We start from the raw sequence: 15,962 nt of genomic DNA, 5'->3' as shown, positions 1-15,962 counted from the left end.
GTCATCCCATAAGGTACTTGAAAAGGAAATCTATTCTCATTGTAACAGGTATGAGGATTGAAGAATCATATTATATTGAAGTGAAAAGACTTATCTTGATTGAATTCTTGCAGTGTATGCACCAGAAGCTATTGTTTTTGAGTATGTTGTACATTTCTATGATGAGGGGGGATGTGAAGATATTGGAACAATAAGAGCATAACAATGGTGTACTTACTCCCTCCATCTGTTTCTCCCTCAGGCACTTCTCTACTTACTTTCTCACTCCTCACCTACATACTTTATACACTCTCTCACACACACGCCCACACACCCACCCACGGCCACACCTACACCCACACCTACACACACACACACACACACACACACACACACACACACACACACACACACACAATATAACCCTCAATACTGATCTTTATTGATCACCTAATTTGTCCTCTCTCCAAAGTTGGGATAGCTTAAACGCTGCCCCATATGAAAAGAAAACAAACCAAAAAACACAACTGGCAGCTACATTCCTTTTTGAGTTTGAAATTGTTCTTGGTTCTATTTTTTTTTCATGTCAAGTATGTAAAAAGGTGTTTTTTTCTGTTCAGTCTCTCTCTTTGTAGCTGTATGGTGTATTATGTGAATACATAGTGTATGTGGTACAACCCACAATATTGTTTTATGTTGCGCGATAATGAATAAAAACATGAAAATGAACATCACTAGTGTGAGTTAAGTCTGGTGTTGTATATGTCAGTCCCTTAGAGTCATCTCAGAACCCAGATGGGGCGTAGGACGTCAACTGGGGACGTGTCTAGGCAGGTTTTTGCCTGAGATCCTGGAGCTGTTTACAATGCCCCATTCCTCTCTGCTCTATGTTTACAACCTGACACTCAATTAAAAGTTCTGTACGTAAAAGCAGTGTAAAAGCAGTGTGCATTATAAATTCCATTTGGAATCCCCCACCTCCATTTGAAGCACATCCTCAACTCCTCGATATTCGTGGATGCATTTAAAGAGTTTTAACAAATTTAGCGCATCAAGAATTTTATTTTTTGATATCCATCATTAAATTATCTATAATATACACTACCGTTCAAAAGTTTGGAGTCACTTAGAAATGTCCTTATTTTTTGAAAGAAAAGCACAGTTTCTTTCAATGAAGATAACATTAAATTAATCAGAAATACACTCTATACATTGTTAATGTGGAAAATGACTATTCTAGCTGCAAACATCTGGTTTTTAATGGAATATCTACATAGGTGTGTAGAGGCCCATTTCCAGCAACCGTCACTCCAGTGTTCTAATGGTACATTGTGTTTGCTAATCGCGTTAAAAAGCTAATGGATGATTAGAAAAACCTTGAAAACCCTTGTGCAATTACGTTAGCACAGCTGAAAACGGTTTTGCTGGTTAGAGAAGCTATACAAATGGCCTTCCTTTGAGCTAGTTGAGTATCTGGAGCATCACATTTGTGGGTTCGATTATACTCTCAAAATGGCCAGAAAAAGAGAACTTTCATATGAAACTCGACAGTCTATTCTTGTTCTTAGAAATGAAGGCTATTCCATGTGAGAAATTGCTGAACATTTCCTACAATGGTGTGTACTAGTCCCTTCAGAGAACAGCACAAACAGGCTCTAACCAGAGTAGAAAGAGAAGTGGGAGGCCCCGGTGCACAACTGAGCAAGAAAACAAGTACATTAGAGTCTCTAGTTTAGAGTCTCCTAGAGAAATAGACGCCTCACAGGTCCTGAACTGGCAGCTTCATTAAATGGTACCCGCAAAACGCCAGTGTCAACGTCTACAGTGAAGAGGCGACTCCGGGATGCTGGCCTTCTAGGCAGAGTGGCAAAGAAAAACCCATATCTGAGACTGGCCAATAAAAGACAAATTAATATGGGCAAAAGAACACAGACATTGGACAGAGGAAGATTGGAAAAAAGTGTTATGGACAGACAAATCGAAGTTTGAGGTGTTTGGATCACACAGAAGAACATTTGTGAGACGCAGAACCTGACGCCATCTGTCAAGCATGGTGGAGGTAATGTGATGGTCTGGGGCTGCTTTGGTGCTGGTAATGTGGGAGATTTGTACACGGTAAAGGGGATTTTGAATAAGGAAGGCTATCACTAAATTGTGCAACGCCATGCCATACCCTGTGGACAGCGCTTGATTGGAGCCAATTTTCTCCTACAACAGGACAATGACCCAAAGCACACCTCCAAATTATGCAAGAACTATTTAGGGAAGAAGCAGGCAGCTAGTATTCTGTCAGCGGAGTCACCAGATCTCAAGTTCTCAACCCCATTGAGCTGTTGTGGGAGCAGCTTGACCGTATGGTACGCAAGAAGTGCCCATCAAGCCAATCCAACTTGTGGGAGGTGCTTCAGGAAGCGTGGGGTGAAATTTCTTCAGATTACCTCAACAAATTAACCGCTAGAATGTCAAAGGTCTGCAATGCTGTAATTGCTGCAAAGGGAACATTCTTTGACGAAAGCAAAGTTTGAAGGACAAAATTATTATTTCAATTAAAAATCATTATTTCTATCCATGTCAATGTCTAGACTATATTTTCTATTCATTTTGCAACTCATTTGATAAATAAAAGTGTGAGTTTTCATGGAAAACACGAAATTGTCTGGGTGACCCCAAACTTTTGAACGGTAGTATATATAGATAATATATATTTAAATATTTTAAATGAAATATTGCTAAAACAATTATATATATATATATATTATATATTTAAATGTATGTTCAAACAGCTTTCCATAGGGAGGCGGATACATAGTGACACTACTTCCCGAACAATTTGAATGTCTGTACACATGACGTCCACATGGTGGCAGCACAGCTACATCCCCCTGCCGCTCCACACTCTCCAGCCTGCAGACACAGCTTGTTCTATGGTTACTGAACAGTCAGAAGTGGCTGCTGGTGCTCAAAATTAAATTACTGACAGGTCGTAGCACCAATCAGATTGGAACACAAGTGAGCACATCCGTTTTGTAACTGTAAAATGTGTGTGTGTGTGTGTGTGTGTGTGTGTGTGTGTGTGTGTGTGTGTGTGTGTGTGTCCGTCACCACTTCCAAGTAATAGTTGAATCCCCATTCGACCTTAGGTCAGTGTCAGACGCATTGATGGATAGTCCAGTGGTGGCCACGTGCTCCCCAGGCCACCTGTCCACTGCCCTGTCATCCCCACCTCCCTTGTCCCCAAGAAGCATTTTGTATCAAAAACCCACTGAGACTTAAGTGTTGCCCTTTCTTCAATGCCATTGACTTGAGTGTTCCGCAGCTTTTGGCAGTTATTCTTTATTTATCCTCATCCCATAAGGGACTTGAAAAGGAAATCTATTCTAATTGTAACAGAGATGAGATGGCGGCGCATGCAGACGCAGCGGCTACTCTCTCTCCCGATAATGCAGTGTTTACATGTTTTTTGTCCTTATTTGTTATCCGTCACGTATGTGTAAAGGCCAATGCACACGGCGTGCGATTTTGTCGCAGGACAACATTCGATTGCAATGCACACGGCGTGCAATGCGATTTTGTCGCACCACAAAATTCGATTTTCAACTCACACCATTGAAGTCTATGATAACATCTCATCCCAATGCACACGGCGTGCGATGCGATTTTGTCGCACCACAACATTCCATTCTCAATTGTTACGTAGTCGGACCAGGCAGGCTGATTACAATAGGCTCTACCAATATTGCTTGCCTTAGTTCCACAATTTCTACAAGATACAACTGGACATATTGTGCCTACATGCTCGATTGTTATTAGTATAGGCGTCTTGTATGTGAGATGGGCCGTGTAGCTATGTGGCATGACACGGAAATAAATCATACATGCAGTAATTCGTAGAGCTAGTAATGTGTATAGTGGCAGCTGTGGGCTATATAGGTGTAGTGGCTGGCTGATGGTGATGTTCATATCTTGCCCTTGACTGTCAAACCGTTAAAATAGATGATTGCTCCATCCACAATTGAAGATGTCAGGTTGACTGGTTGACATCTACAGTAGGCTACTAGTCTAGACCATGGAATTCCTGTTTCAGATAGCTATGTAAACTTATATTATGCAGTCAGGTAATGTGTACTGTATAGGTATGCTGTGAAGCTACTTGGTGTGGGTAGATGAATTAACTCTTTGACTGCCAGCCATGTTCAGAGTGGAGAGCTCCATACTGCCAGACTTTTGGGGCATTTTCGCTGAACTTTGAAGACCCACCAAATATTGACTTTTCGGACTACATAAACATTGAACATATCTACCAAAACGTTAGACTCTCTTCTTTCATCAGAAAAATAAAGTTTGTTTCTAGCCTCTTTGAGTGTTTAGAAATCGGCCGTAGAACATACAGTAGGGTGGTTTCAGCAAAAACACCTGATTTTGACCAATAAACAGAGAAAACGAGCTTTTTCTGCAGAGAAGCAAATTCAAGCAAAACGGTGACTGACGTCCACATATTTTAGTTTTAGTGACACCTCAAACATCTGAAAAGTTGTTTACTTCTATGAAACAATAAAAACAACACAGGAAAAAAGGCTTTTGATGACAAAATAACTACATTTATTCACAGATTTAGAACATTTAGAACATAATACAAAACATAACAAAATAATCTATTTACATGTGTGTGAACTATTTACAGGTGTGTACGTGTGTGTGTGTGTGTGTAAACTTATTTACAGATGTGTGTATGTGTGTGTAAACGTATTTACAGATGTGTGTGTGTGTGTGTGTGTGTGTAAACTTATTTACAGATATGTGTGTGTGTGTGTCTCTATGCACTCAATCATATTTTTTTTCTGTGTGGTAGGCTGTGAAGCACTCTCCTGAGTGCAGGGGTACATGGCAGGACCTGCACCACATTCTGGTCTCGCTCCTTTTACCCCTTCGAATGCAGACCCTACATTTTCTTGCTGGCTGTGTGTTATTGCTAGTGGGCCTTAAGCGTTCCAACTCATGCCTGGCCATCCGGCCAGCCAGCCTGCTGTCTGGGTCTCTCTGTCTTGCTGCCCTGGTTTGTCTCCAAACAACAACAACAACAACAACAACAATAATAATAATGTACACTGATGAAGTGCTTAGATAGGCTATAGTGTTTTTTCAAGAATAATCTCAAAGTGCATTAGTGAAATGATGACACCCAACAACACAATTAGGTTAGCAAATATATTTTAATATATAATATAATATTTATATTCATTTTAGCACAATGACAAAATGGCATCATTTCAGTTTAGTCTCATTTAAATCATGACAAAAGCCACATCTGTAGGTATTCATTTTTTAAAATACATTTTCAAATACCATTATCTTTTATTTTTTGCTGTCATTGCAAAATAAATTATTTATTTATTTATTTCATTGTGTCCTGTAAAAGAAAATCCTAATAAAATCTAACAGCATATAGCCCATGGAATTCAGTAGGGGATATGAACATCCAACCAGGTTGTATTAGCTTTATAACCTATCCACAGTAGTGTAGTTACAACAGAGCTTCAAGCCTTTCTCACCCCCCAGAATGGTGCAGTCTGACATAACACCTGCATCTCACCAAATGGTTGATACTATGGTATGGTTCAGATATTATGGATTACGCAAAATCAGTTGCATCATTCTCACTGTCTTAGGATACACAAGAATGCTCTTTAGTTAGTCAGTCTGGGCCTGTGATGCCTTTTGCACGTATATGGACACACAATCACAACAAAACTGTTCCCAAACACATTTTAAACCATTTAAAATAGCCAGATATGATAGATATGCAGTGACCTCGACAGAAAAAACAACTACTCTGCAACCAGCTGGGTCCCGTCTTTACCTGGTCAGAACCAGAATTCCCTACATGGGTAAGGGAGGAGATAGGACAGTGTGGTTGGATACCTCTGGCTCTATGTACCAGTGAAATCCACAAAATAAAATAATAAAAATAAAATAATAGCTCATTCATGTTAAATCAAAAATAGTTACACTTCATTTCAAGTTGCCCTTCTGCCCTAATGCTGCCACATGTTTTTGCACAGTACAGCACATTGCTTTATAATTACATAGTCATGGATTTCATAGTTACGGTAGTCATGGAGTTAAATGTGTACACAGACAAGTGTGTATGTGAAGTGACACACGTGTATGTTATTATACAGATATAAAGAGGCTGTTCCTCTTTCAACTTGTGTAACGACAATAAATACTTCATTACTATGTAATAACAAAGCAATTACTAAATTACGTTGGAATGATTTCAAATTACAATGTTGTTACGAGAATAATTATAGTGTTATGCTGGCAAGAGAGCAACTCAATGTTAAGTGTTGTACCCATCAAACAGTTACTGTGGATGTTTATATCTAGTCTATCCTAACCAAGCACAGAAATGTCTTGACCTTACATTCACCTTCACTCACAGTGACAAATCACACCACTGCAGTAACAATGATTAGATCAACCTATCTGACTGAGCACGTCAAAACACACTACTTCAACATGGCCGCTAGTCTCTACTGCAAAAAACACACACTTAATGAAACGGCCGTTCTGGCTAAAACCGTCTCCGGCTTCCGTCTAAATAGATTGTTCATTACACGCATCATGTTAGATTCTTTAATGTCAACAGCACATACAAGCATGATGATTTCAAGTCTTTCCCCCCAGCAGTTAACAACTAAACTACAGTTGGCACTTTTATTCCGCTGTGAAAGCTTGCTTTTTTTTGTGCATAATGTAAACTTTATTTGTCAAAAAACACATTTCACATTTTTGCTATTTAGTCCAAGAAAGGGTTAAATAGCTATGGTTAAAATCATGAGCACAATTTAAGATTCTTTTTTGCACTTTCATTCTCTATCACTCTCCCTTTCTCTCTCTCTCTCTCTCTCTCTCTCTCTCTCTCTCTCTCTCTCTCTCTCTCTCTCCCTCTCTCCCTCTCTCTCTCTCTCTCTGGGTGGCACGGTGACAGAAAATCAAACAAATATTTGTCACTGTTTTTGCTGCAAATCTCCCCAAACTTCAGACATTCAACATCCTCAACGTCAGTACTTCTCCCTCCAGACAGAACTGCATACATATTCAACACTACCGTACAGCATCATGTGCAACTAACTGCCACATTCAACACCCGGACACAGATTATTCCAAATCCAGGACTAGTCCTAATTTGTGCCTGGGAAAACCCCTATAACCTCTATTCAATCTATAGCCGCTGCAACTCCAACACACTCTTCAACTACTGTACACTGCACTGACCCCATAGTCACCCTTCTTCTACCTACTAGCTCGCTATCAGGGCAGGCAGATGGAGGTAGAAATGAATGATGGGCTCATTGGAATCAAACACACACACACACACACACACACACACACACACACACACCATTACAATGAGCCGGTCCTCCGATTTCCACATCCACCGGCCTCCCCTGCTCTCTATTCATGTGGCCACAACTGCAAATCAACTGTTTTCTTCTACAGCTATAAAAACAGGAATAAAAAAGACAGGGTAGATATTCTCATCATGTGTGAGACTGTGTAGGCCAGTTATGGGGGGCGGGGGGGGGGGAGAGGGCTCTCTAATTTGTAGGTCTTTGCTTGCTATATACTATACTCAGTGGCCTGCATTACATTTCATGACACAACAAAATCATTTCAGACCAAGGACATTAATCAGATAATAAACAACAATTCAAAACATAGAGATTGATCGCTTCTGCTGTACTCAAGTGCTCCTCGGGAAACCTTGGACCCTCTCCGATGTCATTTTAGGTAAGATATTTGTGTAGGGCTCCTTATTGGTTGATTGGTTTCACGAGGGTACGCATTACCAGAGAACACTTGAATACAGCATCAGATGGTATACAGGTGAAGTGAATTTGAAAGATGGTATACAGGTGAAGTGAATTTAAAAGTGAAAGACCAAAACTACTTCCATGAAAAATATCAAACTGCCAATCACATACCTTCACCTCAGACAATGGTTTAGAAATGTAGAGTCCCAAAGAACACTAACCTCCTCCTCTACCGTCGCAATTCAATTGGTACAGTAGAGGTAACACCAAACAGTAACCCCCACCATTTCCTGCTTTCATGGTTTTGACATTTTCTGGATAACACAAATACATCCAATGAAAAAATATTACAATACAATCTGGTCATTAAACATGGAGGCCATACATACCTTCCAATTTGTCAAAATCATCCAAAATAAGAATAAAGATACTGACATAAAATCTAAATTGAAGTGTGGTAATTGTAATGTCAATCCCTAACATTTGAACACACATTTTTGTCCCAGGATTTGTTTCCAGTTAGTAAACATACTAGGATACATACAATAAAAACAAACAATACATTGGCATTAAATAAATTAATCCATCATGAAACAAACACATTGGTATATTCACAATATATATGTACAACCTAATCAAAAGAGGAAAAAAAAAAAAAACACAAGTGAAATAACTACAGAAAAAAATTCCTTTCAAACATAATTTAAGTGTATTGAATGCAAACTAAATACTTTAAGGTAAGATCATACTCTAGTATAGTTTGAACGTTCTGTAATTGTCATATATCTATCTGTGTATGTCATTTTATGTCTACCTATTTATGTCTTGGTTATACTTCCATGTTTATCATATACTGTATTTTTTATTCTTTTTCGTTTTATATTTTTTTGCAGCATTTACTAAAGTTGATATGTATTTGGTACATATGATTCCAGATTGACATCATTTGTGACTGATATGTCGATGTATACCGTATGTGCCAATGGCCTGAAAGGAAGCTAAGCAATGCCATACATTATTTTTGTAATGTGTTATATGAAATACGGTTGGATATGGTAAGATTAAACAGGAAATACTGTGGGACCATAAAACATCACAACACCACCTAGCTAGCATTCTATAGGGATTACTCATAGTGTTTCCTTCGTCATTGCCTCTGCATAGTAGTGGGGTCCAGACTACTGTATGTCAGAGTGGCTATGGGAAATATTAGAGACAATAAATAAATAAATGGATTCAGTGTTTTTCTTTGAATACTGGTGTAAAAGAGTGATTTGCAATCTTGAAATTAAATGTATTTTAGCGTCCTCAATGCTTGATTTCATTTTATGGAAGTGAGCTGAGATAGTATTATGGACACATAACAAAACAAAATATTTGGATATCAGAATTTCTTTTTTTGTGTGTGTGTGAAACCATACCTTAAACCTAGCATAGGGCCACTGACTCTACTGACACGTTTATAAGTGTATGTGTGTGTGTGTGTGTGTGTGTGTGTGTGTGTGTGTGTGTGTGTGTGAGGCTCACCCAGCTGTCTAACTACTGATAACCTACCACCACGAAGTAGCTAATATGATACAATCCACCTACCTACCGGCATTCAGACAGGAAGAAATAATTAGGTCACTTCGTCACAAACATCGAAATTCACAAGTCGCTACTTATAAGCACTTCAAAAGAAAATAATGTGTAAAGACAAAAACCAAAACAATCAAACAAGACCTCCATTAAAATCCTCATGAGAATCTACACAAAAATATAATTTACCAAGAAAACCCCATCTTTTTCTCTAACAAGTCAATGTTTTGGCCCACTTTAAAAAAAAGTTTTATTCTGAGGCTGGTTGCTCCTTCACTACACTAAAGACAATGTCAGGTCCTCCTGAAATTGAGAATGAACAGAAGGCCTCTGAGGAATCTAATTGATCAGCTAACCAACCAATCATTACCTCAGCCTGCTCCCAACCTTCTGACCAGGACCCAGAGGTCATAGCGGTAATCGCTACTGCTTCCCCTGGCCTGAAACACTGCAGCCATCAGCCAACTGAGGGTGCATTCGTAAATACGCTCTGAGAACACCGGAGCGCACACTGGGTTCAACGTCATAGAGCGACCAAGTAATTTGATTGGACAAGAGGCATTCCATGAGTGCTGATCAAATTCCCAGAGCGTATTTACTAACGCACCCTGAGACTGTCAACTATGGACACAGTACAGCCATGGAACTAGAATTCAGAGAATGGAATGGAACCAATATAAGTAGAAGTCGGAGAGTGGAATGTCTGTTGAATTCTAATTCTATAGTTACTTGCACAGGCTCCCAAGGTTCAGGTTCAGCTAACCTATTAGCTGTTAGCATTGGGGATGAAAGCGGTTGTCACATTTTGTCTCCCAGAAGAAGCACAGGGTTGGTAAGCAGCAACCGCTTCACTTTACAGGGGTCTGGCCTCGAGGGGGTTTGGCTATTACCCTTGAAAATATGACCCGAATTTTCACACTTCAGTTCAGTGGTCTACAATACATGTGGAGGCGTTACACGAAAAGCAAAGGATACGAATCAGTCAAACACTACATTAATTAACGGCAAGCAATACAAAAACAGATCACAAAAACCTGCAATCAAAATAAAAGTATTGGTCATTGGCACTAGGAGTGGGAGAGGGGATTTAGTTGTGGGAGTGGGTGGGCTGAGGTGAGGTGAAAGTGGGGGGTAGGACAGGAAAGAGAGTCTCTTTTTTTTAATTTTTATCCAGAGAAAGTGATTGTTGGGCTTGGAGACAGGACTGTACAGTGACAGAACACCTGTGCAAGTCTTTCAAGAGCTTAGGATGACATCAGAGAAGGTTCCATATTGGATCACATATTCCTTTAGCTCGACATTACACACACACACACACACACACACACACACACGCACGCACGCGCACACACACATGCGCATGCACGGCACGCGCACAAACACACACACACACACACACACACACACACACACACACACACACACACACACAACGCTTCTAGAGCCTTCAGCAAACTTCTAAATAAAAGTCCCCATCTTTACAGGTGAGACTGTTAAATAGATAACACAAAAATCAGCTAAGGCTTCTTCGCAGGGAGAAGGACACAGTGTTGGTTGAAAGGAGTCATTATTTCAGTTGAATCAACAGTCTGGTTACTATATTGATGTACGGTGGCTGAGACAGTTAGGGGATGAACATTCATTTCTCCACCAAAGAGTGCATATGAACCATGCAGCACTGGGCCTTTACACACACACGCGGTAGGAGCCACATATACATTTACTTTGAGTATTCTTAGTTTGACCAGAAACATGTTGTTTGGATAATATTGCATGTAAGAATTGCCCTAAGGGTACAAATAAAGTTGCTTGAATTTAATTGTTATTATTCTTTCTAGCAGTTTCTTCTTTACTGACTTTTCCCATTGATTTCCTTATGTTTCCCTTTGAATATGTGCTTGTTTTCTGTACTGTGAAACCGTTGGCCTGGAATTTGAGTAGCAACCTCATACATATCATATATCCATATAAAATATATCTTTACTTTTGACACAAGATTATTCTGTTTTAGATAGTGTTTTAATTTCCTAAATAGGGACATAGGTGTCTATCATAAATATGCTTTCAAAGCAAAAGGAGATAAGGGTTATAAGGGCAGAGTGACTATCTTCAGTTATAGATTTGTACGTTTCACAGCACCATGTTGAATAGTTCTCTGCTAATATCAGTCTAAATTGGAGTTAGCATTTAGCATTCTAAATCTTAAAGTGTGATATATATACTTATATATATACTTATATACTATAAAATATACTTTCACTCTTGTTTGTTTTGATCCACTTTAACTCAAAGTAAGGTTTTGGATAGGATGTCCATAATGACGTAAAACAAAAAAAGGGATCTCGACTCATAATAGTCATGGCATGATACCATATAAATGCGTGAATACATAAACATTACATCCCCAAAATATATTTTCTTTAGTTTTTCTCGATAATTCATGCTATGACTATATGCTATAGGTAAGAAGGCAAATATTGGCTTCTCCTATGAAAAATCTAATAATTAGAACACTTGGAATAGTTTTTTGTTCTTTCTTGTTTTTTTCCTTCTTCTTCTTTGAAATCCAATGATCTGATTTCCTCGGACACCACCTGTTGGTGCCTTGTGCTGCTGATCAAGAGATGCTTAATGCTGCCTGTTGAACGGCGACTACAGTGCCTTCCGCCTTGTGAGATTGACTGAAGGACATGGGACATGCTTGTAGGTAGATTTGCATCACAGCAACGGGTCATTCTAATGACGACAGCTGGTTATGAAACTGAAGGAGGCAGGGCTCTCACATACACACACACACACGCACATGCGCACAGACACACAGACACGCACACACACACACACACACACACACACACTGTCAATAAACAGTGTTACAGGTGCACAACTTCAACAAGGGCGTAGGCTTTGGCTCTTTCTCTTTTTCTCATGAAGCTCAGAACTCATTCCCCTTCAGCCTTGGGATGTGGTGGCGAAGCATTGTGGCGATCCGATTGGTTGATTGGAGATTGGCTGCTATAGCGTCTCTTTTGTCATGGGGTTGTGTTAGTGGAGGGGGTGGGGCCTGGGTGTGGCCGTGGGGGTGGGCAGGGCGAGGTGGGGTGAAGGGAGGGCCGAGATGGTTGGAGTGCCAGGGGTGGAGGGGCAAAGGTCATGGTGACCTCACACCTTTTTAGGGGGAGGAGCCAACTTGATGATCTCATCTTCGGAGGGCTGGCGGATGATATCTGAGGAGAGAGAGAGAGAGGAGAGAGAGAGGGTGAAAGAGGAGAGAGAGAGAGAGAGAGGAAACAGGTTTGAAACTGAGCGAGTTACCTGATGTGGATGAGATCCATTAAAGACACTTTCACCCGGAAGGGATGGAGAGGGAGGGAGGGAGGAAGAGAGAGGAAGGGATGGAGAGGGGGGGAGAGGGGGGGAGGGAGGAAGAGAGAGGAAGGGATGGAGAGGGAGGGAGGGAGGAAGAGAGAGGAAGGGATGGAGAGGGAGGGAGGGAGGGAGAGAGAGAGGAAGGGAGGGAGAGGAAGGGAGGGAGAGCGAGGAAGGGTGGAGAGGGAGGGAGGGAGGAAGAGAGAGGAAGGGTGGAGATTACTTTTTTAATGGGTGTCATCCACAGCGTTAAGCCCAGTTCAGATCTAGGATTCGCAACGCAACACGACTGGTCAGTTTTAAAACGTTGCAGAGGAAAAACTCGCCAGCCACTTGCAACCGACATCGCAGATCTTTGGTTTGAACTACCCAGTTTTAGAACGTCGGTTGCCGAGTTTTTCCTCCACAACATTTTAAAACGGACCCGTCGTGTTGCGTTAGATCTGAACTGGGCGTGGATGAGACCCATTAAAAAAGTCTGACACTTTCACCCGTCTGAGAGAGACACAGAGAGATGGAGAGAGGAGGGAGGGAGGGAGGGAGGGAGAGAGAGGAAGGGTGGAGAGGGAGGGAGGGAGGGAGAGAGAGGAAGGGATGGAGAGGGAGGGAGGGAGAGACAGAGAGGAAGGGATGGAGAGAGAGGGAGGGAGAGAGAGAGAGGGAGAGACAGAGAGGAAGGGGTGGAGAGGGAGGGAGGGAGGGAGAGACAGAGAGGAAGGGATGGAGAGGGACAGAGAGAGAGAGGGAGAGACAGAGAGGAAGGGGTGGAGAGGGAGGGAGGGAGGGAGAGAGAAGAAGGGAGGGAGAGAGAGAGGGAGGGAGAAACAGAGAGGAAGGGATGGAGGGGGAGGGAGGGAGAGAGAGGAAGGGTGGAGGAGGTGATAAGGAATGGCAGAGAGTAAAGACAAAGACAAACAGAGGTCTAGTGGTAGTAGGAAGTGAAACCTTTGTATTTCTTGGCGGAGGGGATGCGTGTGAGCTTGGTGTCGATCTCGTCGTCCTCGGAGATCTTGAGCACGGTGGTGCGGTACTCGATGACCCGGGTCAGCAGATCAGGTCGCCGCGAGATCTCAAAGATGTGCTCGATGTAGGAGAGGTTGTCTAGGCAACCGAGGGAAACATACAATTCATCAGTTTTAAGTGTACTAAACAGACTGTCTAAGCCCCTAAAACCCAAAATGTACTGTATCTACATTCCATTGAAACTGTACACCCCCCCCCCCCCCCCCCCAGAAAAAAGGCAGCCCTCCCAAATACAAATAATTGGCCTCCTCCCTCAACCCCTTCCTTCCTCCCCTCTCCATTCCTCCCTCACCCTGTGCCAGTTTGTCGTTCTTCTCCAAGTAGTTGAACCACTCCTTGGAGGAGGTGATGGTGTTGCTCTGGTCTTCTGGGATGTCCTCCTTGCAGGCAGACTTGAGCTGGTCCAGGTCCTCATTGGTGATGTTCTCAGACAGGTCGCTGAGCAGAGAGCTGTACTCCGACATGGTCTGGAGGTGGGAGGGAGGGGAGGGGGAGGAGGGAGGGGAGAGGGAGAGAGAGAGAGAGAGAGAGAGAGAGAGAGAGAGAGAGAGAGAGAGAGAGAGAGAGAGAGAGAGAGAGAGAGAGGAGAAATTAGTCTTAGCAATCAGTTTATTTAATAACTTTCTGCTCTGTATGATGTGACAATTGAAATTGATTAGTGTGGAATTACTAAGATAAATAATATCTATCTAATATATATTTAGGGCTGTCAATGTTAACATGCTCGCGATTAATCTGGAAACCATTTTTAACGCAAATTAATAATATTGATGACAGTCGTTGGTTACATTCGTGACCACTTATGATGTTTACATATGTTTACATAGCATTCATCTGGGCTAGGGTTTAATGGATTGGACAGGCTATTGTCAACCCTGATGTAAACCTCAGCAGCTCTCTATCTCCCTCTAGCGGTCACTGGCGGGAGTCCATGCGGGTCTCATTACTGTGAGGTACAGACACTGTGAGGCACAGCTGGAGATTACTGTACAAAGCACAGCTTGGTACCCTTTTCACACAAACACAATGCTGTACTAAAATCTAACCATGATCCATAAATATTCATCTTTATGCAGCATGGAGATTGCAGTGCATCTGTGTGTGTGTTTGTGACAGTGACTCAACGTTTCACATGACGAGAGAGAGACAAAGAGAGAGAGAGAGAGAGTGCATACTGTACAATATGAAGCTGCTGGTATTTTGAATATGACACCATAATGCCAGTCCGATTGTTCCCTTTGTGAGAGATTGCATCTGGTGTATGGGTGTGTTTCTTTGAGGTACTAGAGACAATAAATAGAGTGTGTGTGTGTGTGTGTGTGTGTGTGTGTGTGTGTGTGTGAGTGTGTGTGTGTGCGTGTGCATGTGCATGTGTGTGTGTGTGTGTCTGTGTGTATGTGGCTGTCTATGTGCTACTGAACCTCTCTTGTCGCGAACAATGGCGTCTAGTAAACTGAGTAAAAAAGAGTAACAGTGTACAAGAGAGCATCGAGTGACTCACACAATGGGCTGTGAAGTGGTGAAGATGCAGTGTGGAGATGGCATGTTGCTTTTGTCTGTTGTCTGTCATATAAGTATTGAACACAGCCCGGGGATGAGTGACCTAAATACCATAGGTGTGGTACCGTATGCTACCAGCAGAGGGCAGTATGCCAGTGCAGACTCCTATGCTGAGGATTTGCAGTGTATCATAACTGTATCATAGCAGGGGAGGAATGGAATGAGGAATGCTATCAAACACACAAAACAAAATGGCATTAGAATATAAAAAAGCTAGATGCACAATTCATAGGCTACATGACAATGCATTACATGCATCATACGCTCCAAGTAGTGTCCTGGACCGTATAGTAATTGGCCAAACCACAGTGGAATCACCAGCACAGCTGAACCTAATTGGCTCTGCATGCCAAGGTCATTTGTAATTGGTTGATCCACGGCTATTTTTACCCATATCTCAATAGAGATTGGCAGAGCTGCCAGAGCTGAAATATTTTCTGCACAGAGTGGATTGTGATTGGTCGAGCTGGACTACTCTGCACAGAGTGGATGGTGATTGGTTGAGCCGGATTACTCTGCACAAAGTGGATGGTGATTGGTTGAGCCACAGCAACATGACTAAGCTCCTGAGGATTGTTTGCTCGACAACGTTGTTTGCTCGACAACATTTAGCACGTTGCAGATAGAAACGTTTCACAT

General features: G+C 41.7%; 1 protein-coding gene across 1 annotated transcript; it reads right to left on the bottom strand.

The window, feature by feature from the left end:
• Positions 1–12,533: 12,533 nt before the first annotated feature.
• pea15 (proliferation and apoptosis adaptor protein 15) lies at positions 12,534–14,227 on the bottom strand (the record flags this gene model as incomplete). Its single annotated transcript, XM_080543898.1, has 3 exons — positions 12,534–12,598; positions 13,686–13,841; positions 14,056–14,227. 3 exons carry the CDS (start codon positions 14,225–14,227, stop codon positions 12,534–12,536), a joined length of 393 nt encoding a protein of 130 aa, XP_080400024.1.
• Positions 14,228–15,962: the final 1,735 nt, after the last annotated feature.

The sequence above is a fragment of the Nansenia antarctica genome (genome assembly GCF_963989245.1).
Source record: "Nansenia antarctica genome assembly, chromosome: 13".
In the NCBI taxonomy this organism is placed as follows: Eukaryota; Metazoa; Chordata; class Actinopteri; order Argentiniformes; family Microstomatidae; genus Nansenia; species Nansenia antarctica.
The sequence above is the reverse complement of the archived record's forward strand: the minus strand, read 5'-3'. Positions and strand labels throughout refer to the sequence as shown.